Raw genomic sequence first — 22,538 nt, forward strand, 5'->3', positions numbered from 1 at the left:
TTTCTCACAATAATCTGTTGTTTGTGCATCTAAGGGGTTACTTTCATTCAGGTGTTTGACACTCTCCAAAGGAAACTTGCTGTATCCAAAGCCCTTGTGTCAATCACCCTAGCTGAATTTGTCACATTAGATTAGAATAATTTTTAATTGTTCTGAACAATCTGCTGTACGAGTTTGGTGGTAAACAAAATGGAAGTCCCACAGTTATTGCTGTTGCCTGCTGGCAGTGGATTCTATCTCCAGTTCATACCTGCAACAACTCCAGTAAAGTACATGTACCAATGGAATATCAAAATAGCCGAGAGAAGCATCACACAGGTTTCTACATATATACCCAAAGTTGCATCTTACGTGTTCCAGCTTTCATTGCTTACATCAATTGTTATTAATGAACTTCTCTCTAAGGTGATCAAGTGAGGGGTTTTTGCTTGTTTGTTTAGCTTTGGGTTGGTTTTTTTTGTTTCTTTGGGTGGTTTTTTTTTTTAACAACTTGAATTATGAGAGAAAGACTTTTACTTTTTAGATACAGTTTAGAAGTGGTCCAAAATCTGTCATGCTAGATCATCTCTTTCAGTTCTGATAACGCAGAATTTCCTATCACCTCTCTCTGCATCTTTCTGGTGAGGTACTATTTACTTAAAGCACAGCCAAGGCCCGTTACAGGTACACAACTAAAGGTGGCCACGTTTCCGTCCACTCTCAATTACTTCCTGGTGCTTTGCAAAGCTCTGCCAGATCATACTTAAATTAGCCCAACAGGCAGCCTTGGAATCACCAGATTTCCTGTTACCTTGAAGGTTTCAAGGGAAAAAAAAAAAAAAAAAAAAAGAAAGGCGAGAGAGAGATAATTATTAGGGACAAATGAGAACAGCTCTGTAAAAACTGAAGTGTGATTGTAGTGATGAAATAAGTCAAGCCAGTACCTTTCCTAAACTTCTGACAAATGTACTGTATCTATCTAAACCAAATCTATTACAGCTTCCTCCCAAATACATCTTTTCTCCAATACTGGAGCCCTGCTACATTTGCTTAACTGCACCATGAACTCTGACCTACAACTTTCTGATCTTATAAAATCACTAGGTCCGACAGAATCTCCAAATAAATGTGGAGAGATGGGATTTGTGATCCAGCAAAATCTTAAATTTTGTGAGATTTACATATCTTTTAGCCAAGTGGTTAATTTAACAGAAAGACCCATCAACAGAAAATGTGAAGGGGATGCTGGGCAGGGACAGGAAATACCAAGAGGGAAGACAAAGATGTGAAAGGAGAAAGAAAGGAGGGGACGCACAGACACAGGACACTAAAAACATCTGGAAAAGTGAAAAATTAATGAAATTCCTCTATTTCCAAACCACTAGAGAGCAATCAGCTTGTTCATACAGAAAATGAACACTTGATTGTCAAAGTTCCAATTCTGAATCAAGACACACTTCGCTGACTGCAGAGATCCCCTTAAGTCTCCAGCCCTGTGCTCCTGTGATCCTGATCAGACTGCCTGCCTGGCACTATGAGCACAAACATTTTAAAATATACGGTTACATCAATTTATGCTTTAATTTTATTTACTGTGAGTACAAATGTATTTCATTTCACTTTTAACTCTACTAATCAGGCACCAAAACCAAGAGATTTGCATTAGGCATATAAAAGAATACCCATGTGGAACCAGACTCTCGGTCTTTATTGGAAAACATTCTTGCTGGTCCTCACTTTCTCCTGTACAAAAAAATAGTATCATTGGCCAAGAACTTAAAGCGACAAGAACACATGGACAGAGTTATTTCTGAAATTGTTTTTTTAAGAAAGAACTACTGGGGAAAAGGGAGCGTCTAAATTCAGGAAACCCTTTTCTGATTAACTTGGACATTTTGAACTACAATTGTGGCAACGTTCTTCACAGGGGCAGGTTTTTCTGATCTTCCAGAGAGCTCAAAGTTCACACAGGACTACAAGTGCTACGGTAAGCAATGGAAGGTACAAAATGGGTGATTAAAGTCTCTTTGCATAGATGACTGCCAACTTCTGCAGGATTTTATTTTTATTTTCTAGTGGTTTAACTGGTTGGTTGATACATAGAACAAATATAAACTTTCGCCATGCCCAAGACACAGGTGAGAAGTCTTAAACTACTCAGAGAGATTAATTAGTACTGGAGAATAGAAATTTTGAAGCCACAAGATTTCTGCGTGCTTGTTTAGGTGACAACTTTCGAGGTTACTGATGAAAAGATAACAGACCACCATGAAAACTTCCATCATGACTATGACAGCTTTTTAAAACGAAATAAACTCCATCACATGCGCGTTTCTCAGTCTGCCACTCTGAACAACATAACCTGTCTGACAGTCACAGAAAAGCAGCCATCTTTAATTAACTAATAAGTGAGATACCTGTTTGGGAGAAGGAAAATAAAAAAGGCTTTTAGTACCAAGTTCAGTCTACCGTTAACTGAAGGTAATGGGAAGACTTAATTCTAGTGGACTCTGCCCCCACCTTCCACTAAACAGTACACTGATAACAAATCTTAATTTTCCAGGTGACCACATTCAGAGCTAGGAGGACAGCCACATTTCCAGAATCCTGAGAAACCCCGAGTTTAGAGTTAGTCAGACTCTGATCTCCTCACTCTGACTCTGGGGATTTTGACTACCAAACTGAAAGGATTTTAGAAGTTGTGCAGGGTTTTTTTTTGTTTCAATCTGAGAAATTAATAAATGAAATGTAATACCAAAAAGTTAAATGTATAAATAGCTACTGTAGAATGTTCCCATTCCCATCAAACAGGAACTGCTTACAGAGCACCAGTGGTCCCTGTGCTGTCTATCTATGATAGGGGTTATACTGCAATGAAAGTCTGAGAAACTGTATAAAAGAACCATGGGAAACTGAAAGAAGTTAAATAGTGTAAGACTGATCAAAACGCAAAGTCAGAGGCAAGACAATGGGGAATCAAAGTTCAGGGAGCTATAAAAAATTTCACATCATTTTGATAAGTCAGTCTTTTCCCATCTGGTCTTCTCCAACAACAACAAATGTAACATCAAAAAGGCAGACCCATAATGCCAGGTGGTGATGACTTGTAAACTCATGTTATCAAATCCAACTGCCTCCACATACATGCTGAAACTGGATACATGAAGCCCGAGGATGCCAGTGAAACAGATTTAGATCATCACATACTGAAGAAACATTAATTAAGATCTACTATCTATAAAAAGGGTTTGCAATTCATCCAAGATAAGAGATGGCACTTGCAATAAGTAGCTGCTTATAAAAGGCTTCTTACGCATGCCACATTCATAGCATTAGTACATTACCCAGTAATGAGCTAGATCAATGTGCTGCAAGTTTTAAAACTTGGCAGTCCTGCTAATTTGAGTGGCTTTCCCCTTTTGCACAGCTTCAGCTGAGGGTGAATCACAGCAGAGAATTAAGAATGAAAATACTTGAACTTCAAGGTCTTTCCCTCCAATTGTGACAACCGTACTAGCTAGAAAAAAACCATCTAGTGGCAAAGTTAACTTTATTAATTTAGACCTGTTCATTTTTTGTCCACCGTTTATCACTGATTTATAGTCTTTCTTAACTTCCAAAAAAATGCAAAAATTAAAGAACAATATTTTGGCTTGGGAGCAGCATAAATCAGAATTTAGAATTCTCTCTTCACTTTGGGGTTTTTTTAACCCCAAACAGGGCCCCTTGCCTTGAAGTTTCCCTTTATTTTTCTCAAGTGTAGAAGCTGACCTTAACTGTAAACCGCTATTAAAACCAAATGGGATCGTAAAAGGTACTGACACATCATGACTAAAGAACGAGTGGATCCAAGTTCAGATCTTCTGCACCAATCTTTATATTTTCTATTAATGTATGGGAAAACAAACCAAACATCTGCTATTGAGATCCTAATTTCACACGCTAAAATCAAGTACAGCAAAACGTGACTGCTCGAGTGCTGTACTGTTTACTGTGCTTTCATGGGACACAACAAGGCATCTCTGAGCTTGGCCACCTACTGATTTCAATTAAATCTGACAACATAATCGCAACAAATTTATCTTGGTGCAGCAAAAAATCTGCATCTCTCAGAGGTAACTGCAGACTTCAGCATGCTTATTTATGGATCAGTTTGGTATTTCATTACAACTGTAATTACTATTAAAAGGAAGAATTAATCTCATCTAATTACACAAACTGATTTTGCTTGAAGTGGTACATTTTCACAAATTAAGACCATGACTTAGGATGATACGAACACCTGAGCCTAGGCACTTTGGCATTTCATTTGCCCCCAGGGTGCAGACCTTACTCGATTTGAGCACCAGCTGTTTCTGTACCTACAGCCACTTTCTCTTCAGCAAACACACCCCAGGTTCCCTACCATCAGAATTTCTTAAAATAGCAGTTCATCAGATTCAACTAATGCTAAATCTGCATGCTGGAACACATGCATTCAAATCTATTTTAAATGCTGCAAATCTCTTTAAATAGAACCTTATTTTTGAAAGAGCCCAGCTGTAATTTGTTTCTACATAAAAGGTTTTATTTTTTACCCTCCATACAGCAAACACTATTAATGTTTCAGTTTCTCTAGAGACTATATGGATTAGACTAAATGGAAAGTTGCCATGACAACACCACCGTTATTTTAGGTATTAGAAATTCATGCCAAGTTAAATAAAGGGCATGTATGGTCAAGAACAACGGTTTTGTAACTGTTCTGACAGCCAACAACAAAACCCAATGTCATTTTAAAGACGTTTTGGAACAGAAGATTAAGTCTTACGCTTAAAACTGGAATGAAAATCAATTACATTAACAGGACAGCACCTTTAGCACTCTGTTCTGATAACTTCTGACATTTGTCCCAGTGACAGAGAAGCCAGTCTCAGAGTCACTTTTTCAGTGTGCCCAAAAGACTGAGCCCCACACCCCGCTTTCAGAAATGGACAGTTAAAAGGCTAAATCACTGGAGGAGAGAGAAGAGGGACAGCTGTTCCCCACTTTTAAGTGCCTCCATCAGAGTTTGAAAGCCAACAGGCCAGAAAATAGCAACCTTCACATCCTTCCTCATTGCAAGTGCTCCTGAAAAGCTACACACAGTGTCTTACAGAGCTGACACTTCGTTATTCAAAGAACAATTCATACATCTTAAATAAAAAGATTTAAAAGTTTACATATAGCTCACAGATCCTCAACAGTAATTAGATACCCCACCTGATTACAATTCAATTCCCAAGTGACACAGACACTTCTGTAAGTGTGGCTCAAAATGTTTATAAAGGCTTTTTCTTTGCATGTAACACATACAGTGCATTTTTGTATAAAGTAAAAGGTGTCCCTGCCTATGGCAGGAGGGTTGGACTAGATGATCTTTAAAGGTTCTTTCCAACCCAAACCATTCTGAGTATACATGTGTTCATGTATTTTGTAATTTAAAAAGTTCTGAAAAATAAGGACAAGTCCAAAATTATCTGAAGTGCTTAAAAAACCTGAGCTTCTGAGCACAACTGCCTATGCTTTCAGTAAGCAAGTGAAAAAGTTAGGGAACCGAGTGGTCTGATCAGTTAAATTCTGAAAGCTTGAAACTTTGCTAAAATTCACTTCATCGAGTCTGAAACCAGGGCAACTTTTTTATCTTGGTGCCTAAACGCGAAGACAGTCAGCTTTAGGCTCATAAAACTGAAAGTTGTTTAAGCTTCTCTCTGAAACAATGCTGAATTACAAAGATGTTCTTTAGAACAGAAACACACTGTACCCAACCATCGTATAAAAACAAATACTTCTGAACAAAACCTAAAAGCATTACTGACTAGCACACTGTGTATTTACTGTTACTGAAAAAAGGCACCTACCTTGACTCTGATAATAGACTTACGATGATAAAAGCAGCAAAGCGCTGCAATCAGCATTTGAAAAACATTATAATCCTTCGGCATTTTCAGTTCTGCTGTTTGTGGTTCCCCAAGACTGAAGATAAAGAGCCACTGTTAGCAGTTTTCAGAGGTTCAGCAAGCTCTTTACTATCACCACTGCCTGCCAGGGCTGCTACACCCCCCTACTCACGTATCAGTCCAGGACACTTTCCACAGCTGAAGCTGATACTACCGATTCCGTGGCCGCGGGCACGCTTGGTCCAGCATGCCATATAGAGAGGGCCAGAATCCTCATGTGATCTGTTTCACTCACCAGTAAAATCCTAGCTCCTCTATCTTGGTGTCCCTTGGCTCAGAGATGTATTTAAGCCATCAGCTCAAGGCAAACCTCTCTTCTTGATGAGATACAATGCCTGACTGTCTCCCCGTGCTGATAAAGGCTGAATCAGTTGCTCCAGCTCAATCATGCAACATCTTTTATCCGCATCATCAGTAATACACACATAAAACACATAAAATAAAAAAAAAATGAAGAGGAAAAGCAGTTGATTACTGTTTGACAACTGTTAGTCTTCATACTCAAATAAGAATTACATCCTTTGGTAACCAAGGAAAATGATAGATCTGTTTATTTTTAATTAGGAAGCTTCTGGCAAACAGTCCTTGGAAAAAATAGCACAAAACCAACACTGTCAGCATGGTCAGTATTAGTGGCACAACTAAGGTACATTTAGTATTTAAAGCTATCAGTCAAGACTATCAAGGTGATAGTCCCATGGGACTGTGCAAACTGCTAGAGAAAGAACTGAATTCAAGAACGCCTCTATTTGGCAAAGTAAAAATAAACACTAAAACAAAATAAAAAGCAGCAGTTTTATTTATGCCTGTGATTCTTCTCTCTTGGACAGCATAGTCCATAACTTACTGACTCACCAGCAAAGAATCTGTCCTACATACCTCAAAGGCCCTCTCAAGAACGAAAGCAAAAAAGGCAAATAACTTGGCTAATTATAATAGCTGTTGGACAGAACAGCTCACCTCCATAGCAGTCCAGCTAACAGACTTGGTGAAGGGAAACAAAATGCATTGGATTGAGGGGTACAAGAAAGCCTTTAACAGTTTAACAAAGAGAAACTTTGAAGAGATCAGTCATTTATAAATTGGAGGGCACCAAAAAGACTGGAAATCACAGGTATTTCAGATCTTAGATTGGGAGTAAATTAGTCCCAAGGAGTGGTTAAAAGGAAGAGTTACTTCTTCTCTTCTCATCAGCAACAAAAATATTCCATAGTTAGGAAGGCACATATATTAAATGCTTATTGATGTCCTCGGGTACTACTTGCAAGGCAATACTTCTCACCTAATGACAGTACTTCAGCGCCTGCACCGAGCAACGGGACTTGGCACATAAACCAACCAGCAGCACTGCGCAAAGACATCAAATGTGCACTGCCTTTCAAGGCAAGTGGGATGGAGAGCCCAGTCAAAAAGAGAAAGAAACCTCAGGCTTGATCACAAGGAAAAGGAAGTGTGATGTGTAAAGTTCTCTTACCTGTTTGACCACCTAAGTTTGCAGATACCTAGCACCAAGTTAAGCACTAAACCCAGAACGTTCATCAAGCTCGTCGCACTACCTGGCCATATGTTGAAGATGTTATGCTTGTGACTCTTGAGAAAAGGAAAACTGTAGGAATGTAAGATCGGAGCATTAAATGGACTGAAAATACATTATCCTGGCAAGAAAACGAAGGAAGTATTGGCTCAGAAAAGAAGCTGAAAAGAATTACTTTGAAGATGGAGTCCTGCTATAGGTGGGGAGAGGAAATGCCTCTCCAAGTAGTTTATGATAAACTCAGACAATGAATGAGCAGATAAAATAGTAAAAATGTGAAAGTATCCTCCTTTTCTCTCTACTCTATGCTGCAGTATATTTTAATTTATTTTTTCCACTTTGAGGAAATTCAGAGGATCGCTTTAGCAGGTAGCCAGAGAAAAGAAGATGAAAAGATAGCCTGCAGAAGTCCAAACACTAAAGCCTCAGTTGTGACTTCTTGTCTGGAGTTTTTTGGTACTGCAGGAGGACATCTCATCAAGGACTATATTTTTGAAGACTCTTCATGAAGCTTGTATAACACCCAAATCCAATGTATAGGGGCAGCCGGGGAATGACAAAAAGGGAAATTAAATTCAAGGATGTATCACTAAGGCGTTTCTGCTTTATAATGGTGACAAGGAAGTATTAGCATCACTGAACAATACGCTGAAGTTTCATTTGGATATTACGAACAGAAACTATCAAGACAAATAACTCAAACCTACAGCAGGTGACAAGAAGGGCTATTAGGACAACTGATTTTGGCAGCAGAAACCAAATGGTTTAGCAAAGCAAAATAAGTTGGGCCACTTTTGCTTTGAAAAGAATTAGAAGCAAGTTCCAAAAAGGAGAGGAGATCTTTATGCAGTTTAAAAAAAAAAGGGGGGGGGGGGACGACAAGAAGTATTATGACCTAGTAATGAGTAAACCTACACTGGAATTTAGACAGAGGTTCTCAATCATCACCAAGAATAACCCCCCCACACACACAGCTCTCAAAAAAAATTGAGGGTTAGACTGGCAGTTCTAAGAGTTCAACATGAAGTACTTTATAAAAATAAAAACAACACCCAAGTCCCCATAGTAGCACAATAGACAATATGACAACAGACAGAATGCGGTATCCTTTATGTACTTGTGTTTTCTTACTTCGTCAAGTTCTAGACTGCAAATCCAACCATTATTCTAGTTCACTAGCTAACACATGCATATTTCCCCAAGCCTCGATAACTTTATGCGTACATTCATATCTTACAGAAAGACCTGTTAGTTTTACAGCTTCTTGTATAATTCCTTTACCCATGGATACTTACGGATATAGTTCTATTGGTCTAGTTTGAATGATATAATTATCAATATGGTTCCTTCCCCCGCAACAAGTAGTAAAAACACAAGGCAAGCAAAGAATAAAGTTCTTGCACATGAATCATCTTCCCAAACCTTCTCCAACAGGACCTAGATTCCCCCGCTAGTCTTTTCCCTACTGAGAACAAAGGGACGTAATTAGTATATCTTCAACAGATCCCCTGGATTGCAGGCACAATCTACTCCCTTCAATGGGAATAGCATAGCTCAGTCTGGAAAGTAAATTTGGCCTAATACGTTTTCAGTGGAGGTGTGTCTATTTTTCATTTGAAAGGCTTGTTACTAAGCAGCAGTGAAAAAAGTTTAAGTGTACATCCACAGCTCAACATGAACAGCAGGGCATAAATTACAAATGGTAATTGCCAGTTCCTTATTTCCTGTCTGTAACCGAGTAAATAAAGAATCAAAAATTATGTATGCTGTTAGAATGCCAGAAATAATGAACCTTAAAAACTAATACGGTACCATGCCACAAAAAAATGAACCTTAAAAAATAATACTGTACAATCTCATATAGCAGCTGCCCACACTTTTTATCAACAGTATAACTGGCAGGAAAGAGGGTGCTTTATTTAGATACTGAATCTGTTTTTTTTAAAACAAAACTAATGGGATTTTTGTTTTTATTAAAGGTTAACATGACTTCTGCATGTGTAGTTCAATGAATGGATGACACATTCGTAAGAGTCAGAACCAGAACCCTTTGCATGACACTGTGATACAGCAGTATGAAAATAAAAAGAGTACTGGAAGGAATCTCAAAGAGCACACGAGTATGTATCTGGGTGACAGTATGATAGTTCCTCCCCTGCTGGCTATCACGGAGCTGTTTTCAGCCAGCATGGTCAAGAACAACATTCAGGGTGCCCCAAATTACACTTCATACGTAGGTAAGATTTACACTTGTAAATAGTGACTCGGAGAAACAAAGGATGGTTTAGCCACATTTTCACTCTCTTGTCCTGTGACATTTTGCTGGTGCTTTGGGTTCTTAAGACTGCACATGAGAAACAAACCACCTCTTTCTTGCACCTCAGAAACACCAAATACATTATTTCAGCTAAGTCAATCTATCGATGTATTTATAATGCTCTCCAGCATCAACAGATCAGCCATCAACTTAATTTCTTCATTTTCATAGATTCTTGCCATGAATATTAAAATACCTGATAGTCCTTCCGTCTGTTTGAAAGGATGGATGGCTAGAGTGCGTTTGATAACTAAGTTTACTAAGAAAGGATTTCTGAATTCATAGAATTCAAGACCACATGAGTTTAGGGACACTTGATTATATATTCAGTGTTGAATTCCTAATTGTCCATCAGTAAGAGAAATTAAGGTGTCTCTGCCAAACCCATTTGTATTATTACAAAGCCTCTGGAGTTATTTAGGATGTTTTTGTGGTCTGGTTTAAATTACACTTACCCAGCACTGCATTATTGGGACTGTTTCCCTGACACACCTAGACTTTGTCTACTCCACTCATAGCACATTGCATATGCAGGAGCTTGAAGCCTCTGCGCTGGATAGTGTGAACTTGCTCTGGGGGAACCCTAGGTTATTTTATTGTACAGGTTAAACAAGATAGAATGCAGGGATAACTTCTTTACAGGGGCTTGGTTTCTTTTTGTCTCACCGCAAAAAAAAAAAAAAAAAAAAAAAAAAAAAAAATTGTTTGGCTTCAAAGTTGTAAGTGGCTGGAGTAAAGCAACCAAACTCCATAAAAAATATAAACACTTGAAAACTCACAAGCAGTCTGAGGTTATCAAAACAGTCTGCAGATCTACAAGAAGCTATTTTGAACTAAATACCACTCATGTTCATGGAAGTGCTTATAATTCACACGCAGAATTATGATTTATGATATTACAGAGAAATAATTTCAGACTAAATTAGATGAGGGAATTGGTGGCTTGCCACTGTTACTTTGTACCACATCAACTAATCACTGAAGCACTTAAATCAGCCTGACAATATTCAGTGAAACACATGTAATGCTTTAGATTTCTCTCCGCTAAATGAAAGTAAACAATCCAGGCAGAAAGGCAGCTGTAAATGAAAGAAGGCATGGTGTTCTGTACAAGGGTCAACAACATAAATTTGATCTGATACAGCACACAGCCAATCCAGTACGTGCTGCTGCTCCCTGTCGCTGTACTAATGACATCATATGGAATAGAGCTAAGTCCCAGTCACACAGTGCATATGTAATCTAACTATGGCTGCGAGTGCCTATGGCTGTAAAATGGCACCTGTAAGGTTTTAATGAAGCACAATACAAATAAAATTTGAAAGAACAACCCCGAAAGAAAATAAAAGTGTTTAAATCTTCAGACTGAAACATTCTTCATTTAATACACAGGACTTTTCTCTATAACAAGTTATCAGTTCTTTTTAATATAAGAAAAAGTCAGGAAACAGGAGGCAACTGATAATTTGTCCACGCAAACAACATCTTCTCAATGTCCAGTATCGTTTAGTTTTAAGTACTTAGTCCTCCAGACACGGCCCATTGCTTCTAACAACGTTCTGTGGGGGATGCCTCCAAATGCAGGTAGTGCCCAACCGCTTACAGCTGTTTTAAGCGTAGAGTAAGTGGAAGCAAGCAGATGACAACACTGTCATAAAGTGCTGCTTACTTTTTTTACCTGTTTGTAACTCAACTGTCTAGAGGCGCATAAAGTCCCACAACCCAGCTCATGTCCTACCATTCCTGTGTCAGTTCTTAATAGAACCGATATTTTTATGTTCTCTTCTGTAACCTCACTTCCTGCAGGCTGTTGTTGCTGCAGCCTACGATCATAAATCAATAGATACAGCTGCAACCGTAATTACACTTGTTTGCATTCCATGGGCGTGGTATGGGAGAGTCAGCATAATTTCCTCCTCCTCTCTACCCGCAGTTCCGTGAGGCAAAGTCAGAAATGTGCTGCTGTTGCACAGGAATAGTGAAAAAACCAGAATTTGCATCTATTTCGTTTTCAATCTGCTTTGAAAATCTGACTCATATAAAAACCCAGATTGGCAGCTACAATAAGCACCCAACCTGCTTATGAGCTTCCTACTAGGTCCTAATTTGCACTTTAAGATGTCCAAATACCTTTGAAAAATACGATCTTTGGTAACTAAAACATACAGACTTTAAAGTTATCTGTCAACAGGCCTGGTTTTCTGACTCGTCGTCTTCCTATTAAGAAGCCATCAGCAGGTTTCATTGATCCTACCAAAAACTAGTATACATATTCCTGAGCTCCATCTACCGTCTGCCAACCCATGTACAAACACAAAGCAATTCTTTAACGTCTCTCTCATCTTTCCTTCAATTTATTCCCTGGATTGAAAAAAACCCCCACCAAACCAAACATGCATTAATTTCCTTTTCTTCAGAATTACATCACAACTTATAGCCCATATCTTTTTCTCTTTCCTGCTGACTTAGCTGTCATTAGTCTAACTTCAGCTTTGTTGGACAGCGTACAGGAGCTCTCTCACATATAAAAAGATGCCATTAACTCCATCACTAACTTCAGATTTCTGTTTTTGAAAGCCTCCCCAGTCCTGTCAAAGTAAAGTGTTTGCCTGAGATTTACACCAATCCCAAATATAATTCAAAGATAAAATAATTCTGTTACTTCACCAGGGTAAGTGTACACATTTCAAAATCAACTATTCATCTAGAAGTCCTGAATATCCTGAAATACTTCATTTTTATGCAAAGGGAGATTTTGGATGTGTAGCACTCGAAAATAAAACTCACAAGTTGCTTCAGCTCCATCAGAGCTTAGTTTTTCAGAATTCTTTAGCAGCATGTATGGGTTTGAAGAGGCCTGTCTCCCTTCCGCATTTTTGCACAATACACTTTCATGAAGCAAAAGCTGCAAGGTCACCTCAGCTCATACACCTCCTTTTCTACATTTTACTGACGGAACAATCCGAGGGCATGGAGGCAAATGACCTCTGGGTATTCTAGATGGCCAACATAACATTTTTACTCCCTCTTTTTTGTAGGTGCTTAGTTTCTAATGGTATCTGACATACAAAAGTCTCGGACAAGTGGGCTCCTTTGACAGCACACATTAACAGATGGCATCCCAACGGAAAGGTACCAATGCTCTTTCTGCTGCTCTTTCCACAGGCCAAACAGTATGTAAACAGTGTGTCTCCAAAAAGAGGCAAGACGTACAGACACACGCAATGTACCAGTCTGACTCTAATTATTGTTTACAGACACAGCTCCAAGAGGTTGGGAGCTTTGCCTCCATGGGCTTTATTAGGAGGAGCACCTGAAATGCTTGTTAATAACCTGCCTTCCACAAGCTATATTCTCACCCCCCCTTGTGGTTCACATGCTTATATACATTTAAACCCCAACTTCAGTAAGGCATTGCTATGAAAGAGTTAAATCTAGATATTTCCGTATCTTAGCTTTTGCTGTTAGTCCATCTTCAAAATTATGAAAAGGATACAACAATATCAAGTAACTATCCTCTTTAAAGCACAGCTCCTTATGGAACAACACTGAAAGCCCAAAATGAATAGAAAAGTATTTCACACAAGAGAGACAGCTGCTCAGCAACAGTTAAGAAAAGATCAACACAAAAGATGGTAGACTGTAGACAGATTTCTGCTGTTACTAACAGTTTAAGTATCTCGCATGAAAAGCGGTAAAATTCTGTGTGACACTCATCCCTTTTGTACATATACACAACTATTCATATATGTATATAAAAGCCTACTGTAAGCAGTAAGAATTCCAGCTGATGCCATCACACAGACAGATGTTTTTCTTCTCTTTGCATCAACTGAAAAAAGTCTTTGCACAGAAATTGAAAACTGAAAGAAAACCAAACTAACTTTATAATAGATTAAGTTTACTCCTTAGTCTCCACTCAAATCTTCAGATCCTTCTCATTATGCATATGGGGTTGGCTCATACCAATACAGAGAAAACGTTCACTACAGATGAGGTAGAAAAAACGGGGCAGGACGATATAATTTGGCACTTTTCTCTCTTTGCCATAGGTACTGCTTTTGTGGGAAATGGCATGATCTTTCCTGGTGGTGTGAGGCAATACAGTGCCAACTGTGATGCAATGAATTGGGTCCAGGATGACACGTTGGCTTAATTCCGTACAGAAAAGCACTGTTTGTCAGAAATTATCAGTCACTTCAACAATCACAGTGTCTGACAGAAGATACAATAGCTCTGTTTACAGCAAAAAAGGATCACAAATCAAGGTGAACCAAGCAATGTCTTAGAAGTAAAAACTACCCTTTTTTCTCTCTTTGAAAACTAAGTGCATGTCACCATTTACTAGCGTTTTCTTTCACTGACACCGTCATTTTGACTTGGGAATATTATCAATAGCAACATATAACTGTCAACACGTGAGAGCCACAGGCATTATTATTTTGGAGAAAAAGGGTAATTCATTTAAAACCAAGTTTCACAAGATTGCTAGAGACAAAATAAGAACATTTCTTTGCACCTCAAAACTTGTATCCCGTGTTTCAGATTCAGACCTTTCCAGCTTATGTTTCTCATTTGTGAATAAGGCTTGACAGTAGTTACTGATCATCGAACAAAGATCTTGAAAAGATCGACTAAGTAATTACTGCCACTAGGATTACTACTGGTTCCAAGGAAATTAGTGCAAAGTAATTTTACAGATAGTTTTCAACTCAAAGCTCAGTGCAGTCTCAGTGTATATGTAGTGGCTTTTCATGGCTCCAGATCACACATAATTTAAGAGTTAATGAGGAATAATACAAGAAGTAGAACGCAGATATTAACAGGGTTGAATTCATGATAGGACAAATGTAAGATTAACTCTTCACACGCGAATAGAAAGCATGCGTGCCGCTCTAAGAATTACCAACATTTTAGATTTACCCAAGCATACTCAGCATTACAGATGGTGCTTCATAAGCAAAATTCCCTGAACTCCCTTTCAGTATCAGGAAAAGGGAATGCAAGAGCCACTGCTATAAGACTTCACAACACAGGCCAGAATAATTAGAGAGCCACTATCCGTTTGACTGAATTAATATGAGGATTATCATTCATAAAGAAAAAAAAATCCCTCCTCCAAGTATGCTAGAAAAAACCCCAACCACCAAACGAACCATGCCCCCCCGCCCCTCCACCCACCCCCCAAATAACCCAGATCTTAGAGCTAATCAGGTCATTCAGAATTAGGGGCTGAGAATGAACAGAAAGCCCCAAACAGTAACAAGCTAACTCAGGAATCTCTCTACTAGCAAACCAGGAACTAGGACAGTAGGCTGAAAAGTGCATTGTCTTGCAGAGTTGTAGAATCGTACTTCTAAGCTGGTGTTTCAGTAAATACGCAGGATTTTATTCATCACTTTGCACCCAAACGATTAGAGAACTGCTGACTCATCTTTTCAGAGACTAGGCTGTTGGTCAAACAAAATTCAACAGGACAAAATACTGAAACTTGGGTGTAAGGTTCCATCACTAATTACAGATAATTGCATTCTATCAAATAAAACAAGTTTTCATTAACTCCAAATAAATAGGGCAAGATTCTCATAATTATTTTAGGGGAATTAACTACTTGAGAGCTGCTGAATTTCAATTACATATGTAACTCCTTAAGACTTTTCAAATTTCCCTGGGCTGAAAGCTTTTAGGAATAACTTAAAGAAATATTTACCCCTTCTAAGTAGAGAAAGTGCACGTGTTGTAAGAAACAAGCCTGGAATAAGCCTGAAGAAAAAAATTCTACTATCCAGAACCTGACCACTACCAAAACAGGATTTTAAAAGTGTAAGACAAGATAGTTTGTCCAACTTACTGCAAAAGTCAAAACTTATCCCACTAGAAAATTAAATCAAGATAACAAAGAAGAGATGGACAAAGAAAAAAAAAAAATCACCTGTACATGCAAAAAAGATGACTTACATCACATTTTAGGAAAAACTTATCCACAGTAACGCTGAAAAGACCATCAGACTAATCCAGTTTGGGAGGTAGAACAGATTATCTTGGGAAGGTATGGAATCTCTTTGCTGGAGATTTTGAACAAATCTGAACATTAGCCTAACAATCTCAGCGACAACCCAACAAATTTCTCAAGTTCCCTCTAGGGTCTACTTCTATAACCTAGTGGCAGGGAGAATCTTTCCCCCCATTCTGTGCCTCTGGAGAAAAAAAAGCAACCAACTTCCAACAGTCAGGCTACAGACTAATTAAATTATTATGAAAAACTCGATTAAAAAAAATACACTTACAGTGTTGTTTTCTCCAGCAGAGGGCAGTGTAGGACTAGCAACTGCCTGTCGAGCATCAACCCTGACCGTTCTCATCGTGAGACAGATAAAAGAGGTTTAGATTAGCTCTAACAGGATCTTAACTTTGTGAATTATACAGCTTTATACAAGAGGCAATTGCTGTGGAGTGATGTCTGTGACGCTTTGGTTCCTACTACGCAGAAAAACATGGGAAAAAAGGTAAATATCTCTGACTGAAAATCACTGACACCAATAACAATCTTTGAGTTGGATGACAAATCTGTAATGACAGAGACGTGTACAGTCGAAGTCAGCTGAATGGGCATACTCCTCCTCAACAAAACACATTTCATCTGATAATTATACCTTCTGCAATCGGTTGTCCTTGCTGCAGTTGCAAAAAGGGGCAAAAAGAAAAAACGCTAGCAGTTCAAAAAGAACCTGCTGATCATTTGGTGCCTTAGTGTCAGGCATTCCTCCAGGCTCACATACTTAATGTGTAACACTGTCAGACAGCGCAGAAAGCCAACAACCTTTCTGCTCACAAGTCACAACTCGTATCTCAACAGGCAAGTCTCCACAGAGGAGCTATGCGCAGCAGCTCATGAACTGTAGTTGGCCACTTTTCCAGTGGGGTGGGGATCTCTCTAATATATTTCCGTGTCTAAAAAAGGCTCCTTGCAATGAAATTTCAACCTCATCAGGAAGAATTCTTTCCCAAACTGTGACTACTTATCATGCTGACACAGTTATTTTCTTTCCCCTGAACCTTCTCAAACATACATACAAATTTGTTTTTGATAGTACTCTTACTGTATTACCTTCCTGGCACAGCATTAGAATGATGACAGTCAAACACCCACACGTACACTTGGATTGGCATCCCCGATATTATAAATTTGTGCAATTAACTATATGAACTATCAATAAACCTCATCACCTGATCGAAGTTCCCTGAAGTTGAATTAAACCCACAAAATATTGCCCTATCTTGCAAAACTACAGGTAACAACCAACACATTGGAATGCCATCAAAATTTTATTTTTAGTCGCGCTCCCAAAAGCCATGAATAACAATAATTTTTGTGAGTTTGCTTTCTAACAAAATCAAGGAGGAGTAAAAATAGAGAAAAAAATAAACATTATGGGGCCAAGAAAAACAAGAATCCTTCAGCAGAATTTCACAGAGGAATAATGTTTTTCTGAGCTGTAAACTTCCTCAGACCAGTGACAGTTTTTTCAAGTCTGAATCTAAATATAAACTTCCCTCATGACCACACTGAGCAGACAGTCAGTCACAAATTCTATTTTTCCACTAATAGATTAAAATACAACTCCAAAATCTCAGGCCATAATAATACTCAACTCATCGCTGATAAATATTTCTGTAATTATTAGTACTATATCCACAGGAAATGCTTGAAAGGTTTCCAGCCTTAATGATTGCAACAGAGACTTCTGTTAAAAGATCTTGAAGTATTTATAGTGAATAGGAATGGGACAGAAAGCTATCTTTAGTTCACATGAATTTGATCAAAATGGCTCACAAAAAGTTCTCTGACACACTCAAATCTGCCAGCACTTGATCCTTTCTCCCCTGCAGGAGTCTGTTCTGTGGATGTGCAGACTCAGGGTGTGGGAAGAACCTGCTGAGACTACCAATGGATCTATTATTTGGCTCATAAAACTTCTAAAAATCTCACAGAATGTACAACGTGCTATTGTTTCCGTAAATCTCTTTCATGACTTGGTTAGCAGCCTGACTCAAAGCAGTCTGGCCTGTTTTCACTTCTACCATAAAAGGGTTTTTTGAAAGAGCCATTTAACTGTGACCATGGTTTCAGCAACGCTGTGAGGACAAAGGAAGGGTTGAAGCCACATGGACACTTCAGTACTCAGACTCCAGCAAATAAGGACTTTTTTTTTCCCCCCCTCCTTAGAACTTTCTTTTGCATAATTAGCTCTCTTTATATACTGAATGAACTAACACATCAATATTCAAGATGCGGGAAACTGCCATTTGTGAGATGTAATTTAAAGTATTAGAAACCATAGTGCACCTACAGAGAGTGTTTTCTAAAAAACACCTTCAGAGGATTAATTTTGTAGTCAGCGCTTTCTGTCTTGAACAAAATAAAAGAGGAGAAAGAAATTATTTTGCCTTTCCTCCGTCCAGAGTATTTCTAGATACAAGAAATTCTTTCTATTACTTTTAGTCACCAGATTCTAGCAAGGAAAAGTTTGTATAAAAAGCAAATTGATACACTCAGTTTCTAAATTTACCATCAGTCTCTCTACTCTACACAGCAACACCTGCTTGTAGTCACTACTGCCACAGTAAACATGATATTCTTTTCACTGTGAAACAGAGCACACAACCGAAAAAATAACCACGTTACTTTTCCTCAAACCTGAATGAATTTTTTACATTCTATTTACAGTAGAGTCTAGTTCTGAAGAGATGTTGATCACTCCCCAAGCAGGAGCATGTTCTTAACAAGTATTAATTATCTTTCTTTTGGGACTCACAAGAACTCAAGTAGCACACTCGCATCACTGCAGAAACGGTGCTAATTTGCAGCCGTGAAGCTGCAAAATCAGCTGTGACCAGCTTCCCTTTTTAACATTACTTTTTTAAATCTTGCTAGTTCAAAACGAGCTGCTTGTCTTGGAGTTGAAGGAGACTAGGTATGCCTGCGTGGCCTGATAAAGCGGGTCGGTTTTGCGGATGGCACACATTTCATCGCACTGGATCCTTCAAAACAGCCAGCTACAATTAGCATGCTCGGGAGCAGCAAGAGTGGGGCTGCTCCCTAAGGGAAGGCGATCTGGGAGCACTGGGAGGGCAACACGCTCACCAGCAAGGTGCAGTCCCACAGCACCCAGACACAAGCAAGCTGAGCAGGGTGATGACACCAACGGGTCCTATCGCAGTCCAGTGAGCCTCACCTGAGACTGGGTAACAGCCCAGACCCGAGGTCCATCCACAGCACCCCAGCACCCGGGCTAGGGGCAGGCAGGCATAAGGCACAGCTCAGGCAGAGCCTGAAGGCTGCAGTCTGAGCTTAAATGCAGCACTTGGTCAGTGGGTGTGGGTGGAGGTCCTGGGACTGGTCAGGACACTTACGGTCAATTAGTGCTTTCAGGGCTTGGATGTCGTATGCTTTGCTTGGGACTGTAAGTCGGGTAGAATCACTAGCAGCCAGATTACTCCAATACTAGTGTCACATACTACTTTCAAAATAATGCAATTTTTTATAAGGCAGATTAATCCAAAGTCTCTCTTCTCTTTACAGTCTAAACAGCAAGATGAGAGAAACAAGAATCAGTATCAAGACTTTGTGTACAATTAGCTTGTTATAGTGTTAGTTTTGATGTATGCTTGATATACCGTATGTGCTCAATATTCAAGTTTGTGTTTTCAGTCAGTCAATCAACACTTCTCTGCCTAAAGACAAAACTAACTATATTTTCCTGTGCATCAAAAATATGAATCTGTCTCACAGAACTTTGGTATCCTGAATCAGCAAAACAGAACTCCCAAAAGCACTCTTTGGTTTTTTTCTCCCTCTTCTCTTACTATCTCTTCTTCATTTAAAGGGTTGGGTTTTTTTCACCACTGAAGCAACATCTGTCAAAGCCTACCCAACTGGCACCAACCCCACTTGCTCAAACTACATATACACACATTATACGTGAAATAGACCTGTGCAAATGGCAATAATGGTACAAGCACAGTGAGATTCTACAGAAATGTATTCTTTCAGCTTTATAACTTGATGCTGGTGCTCGTCAGCTTATACCTGACTTAAAACTGCCATCACAATTTATTCAAGGAGCTGAAAAATTTATAAACATTAATATAATGGTTACCATAAGGTAAGTTATAGAAGACAATGAACACATACTTGCTGAAACTTAAGCCAAATAAGGTGGTTCCAAGAATCTGTTGTTACAAATTCAGGTACATCTTTTACATTCATAGTAAACTTATAATAAATTATTGATGAGAATCCTCCTTTATTTGGCATTAATGGTAATTTTTTGTGTAAGAATACATTTCTGGAATCAGTTTTGTTAGTAACCTGGACTTTTACAGTAAAGAAATGTTTTTAGGGGCTATATTTATTAGAAAGCAATTTCTGCCTATTTTTTGAAGTTGTAGTTTATGATTTCTTATCTAGAATTCCTGTTATAATACCATTGAACTGGGGACCAGACTCACAGTTGACTAAGGTAGTGATATGGACAGAAAAAAACTGAAAGAGAAAAGAGAAAAAAGGGAATGGTAACCCTTGTGTTCTCCCTCGTAAGTCTCTTTTCCCCAGGCTTTCCTCCCCAACATCAAAGTTTTAATAACTAAGCTTAGCACCACTGCTATTGACAAGAGTCCAAGACAAGCTTCTACTAGAAAAGTTGAAAAGATCAGAAACCACATTTATAATATAGAACTTGCTGCAACAAGACAAGACACACATATTGATGAACTGGCACGTAAAACCTCTGCCTTCTACTTGGCCATATTATTAAAACTGTAACAACACACTCTGCACAGCATAGTGCACGAGACACAGTAAATTAAATAGAGCAATTAACATGTCCACCACTTTTGTTGCCTTTGGCATCCCCTCTTCTACAGCACTCTTCAGAAGGCTCTTGGCCTTCTCTATTTTGACTACTTCACCATATTCCGACTTCAGGCCGGGACCGAGGCCAGGGGCCTTGCAACACCAAGCTGTTTAGAGCAGAATTCCAGCAGCAGTCCTCAAAGTCCTTTGGCAGCCCCTTTTCCATGGACCTTTGTGTTCTGCTCTTCTCCTTTTCTTCTTCCAAACCCTAGTTCCTACCTCCACCCCAACCCCAGGCAGAAAGTCCAGCAAAAGAAGACCCCTCCACTCTTTCAGGCAAATTAATTCTCAGCACTTTCCTTTCATAGTCCCTTCTCGACACTGCATTACAGTCTCCTAGTTTACTACTTTGATCAACCTGAACCCTAACCTGGGCTCCTCTCCATTCCTATTAACACCCACCAAGGGAATTTCCAGCAGCAGAACCCACCTGACTGGCTCTCCTCTGCCTTTTCCTCACCTGAAGCCTCACCTGTAGCAGAAATTCAGGTGTCTGAGAAATTCAGGCTGTCCACATGAACAGCTACAGAAATATCCTACATTCAAGGATAACCTGTGTTTATCAGACACTTCTCAGAAGATTACAGTCTTCTAAAAGACAGGTAACAGAGTCCAACAATTAAAGAAGCCCATTGTTGAGAGACATGACATAGAAGCCAGATTCTTTCAAGGTTCTGAGAAATAACGTTCACTTAAATGAAACATGTTGAAAGGTACTAATTCCATGGAAATTACAGCACTGCAAGAGAATCCCCAGTAAAGAATCACATCCCCAAGGCTTCTTCCAAAGTCTCTATATTGCCAATCCAGGACTGATTTTTGAATAAAACTTATGAATGCTCCAGAGTTTTTTATTTAGAAATATATTTTTCTACGTATACTTTTTTCCCAGCACTCTGATCTCGTACAAAAGGAAAACAGAACTTAAAATTTTGCCAGGATTCCAGTTACTTTTTGGACCAGAAGTGAATTTTTAGCTGTAATTTCAGTAAGTATATTGCTAAAACCATAAACCAAAATCTGACATTTTCATGATCCTTTTCAAATGTGCTCCTTTACTTGCCCAGAAATCCATAAGCAAGAAATAGAGATTCTTTTAATCTGTTAATAAAGGCAAGGTAACTGAAAGGAGGCCTCAGTATAAAAAATGCAACCTACCTCCAAAGCACAATGCTCACAAGTATTTCACTGAAACATACAGAAAACAGTCTGAGACATATATATATATATAAAATCAGTTTTCCTATAGCAAAAGATAGATAGAAGCACTATTTATCTACAAATGGCTGGAAATACTCTGGCAGTGCTGGTTATATACAAAATAAAATATCTTAAGGGTAAGAAATGGCACCTTACCTTAACATATTCCAAGGTAGGATCCAGAATATTCTGATCTCTGCAAGAAAACGGGACATGGAGGAAGGAAGAAAGGACACAAAAACAAACAAACAAAAAAAACACAAATGGTGAGTCCAAATATAATCTCAAACTGAAGAGATGCATTCATATGAGCAGTAGGGTACTAGGTCATGTTAAAATCTTCATTGAAAACTGTGTGTTATAGCTAGATGGCCTATGCTACCTAGCTTTTAACAAATATATAAATAACTGATTTCTTCTAGAACGTTAGGTAGCGGAACCACTAGTAATTAATTTGGGAAATAAAAGTTAATTATACACTTTTAAGCAAATAAAAATAATATTGAAATTTCAACAAATGGCTGAAAATATTTATATACAACTTAAAACATCTGAAATCAAGTTAGGAAAGCTCTCCCAATGGCTTCTAAACGTATTTTTCTGCTTGTATGTCTT

At 38.7% G+C, this 22,538-nt stretch overlaps 1 protein-coding gene across 7 annotated transcripts in view; it reads right to left on the minus strand.

The window, feature by feature from the left end:
* BCAR3 (BCAR3 adaptor protein, NSP family member) overlaps positions 1-22,538 on the minus strand; it is a 115,367-nt gene that overhangs the window by 15,788 nt on the left and 77,041 nt on the right. For 6 of the 7 annotated variants that reach the window (XM_056356104.1, XM_056356102.1, XM_056356105.1 and 3 more), the window contains one exon: positions 22,080-22,119. The exons of the other annotated variant lie outside the window; for it this stretch is intronic. In XM_056356104.1, coding sequence (XP_056212079.1) covers positions 22,080-22,119 — 40 coding nt within the window. The remainder of the gene's footprint in view (positions 1-22,079; positions 22,120-22,538) is intronic. 7 annotated transcript variants of the gene reach the window in all.

The sequence above is a fragment of the Falco biarmicus genome, chromosome 11 (genome assembly GCF_023638135.1).
Source record: "Falco biarmicus isolate bFalBia1 chromosome 11, bFalBia1.pri, whole genome shotgun sequence".
Classification (NCBI taxonomy): domain Eukaryota; kingdom Metazoa; phylum Chordata; class Aves; order Falconiformes; family Falconidae; genus Falco; species Falco biarmicus.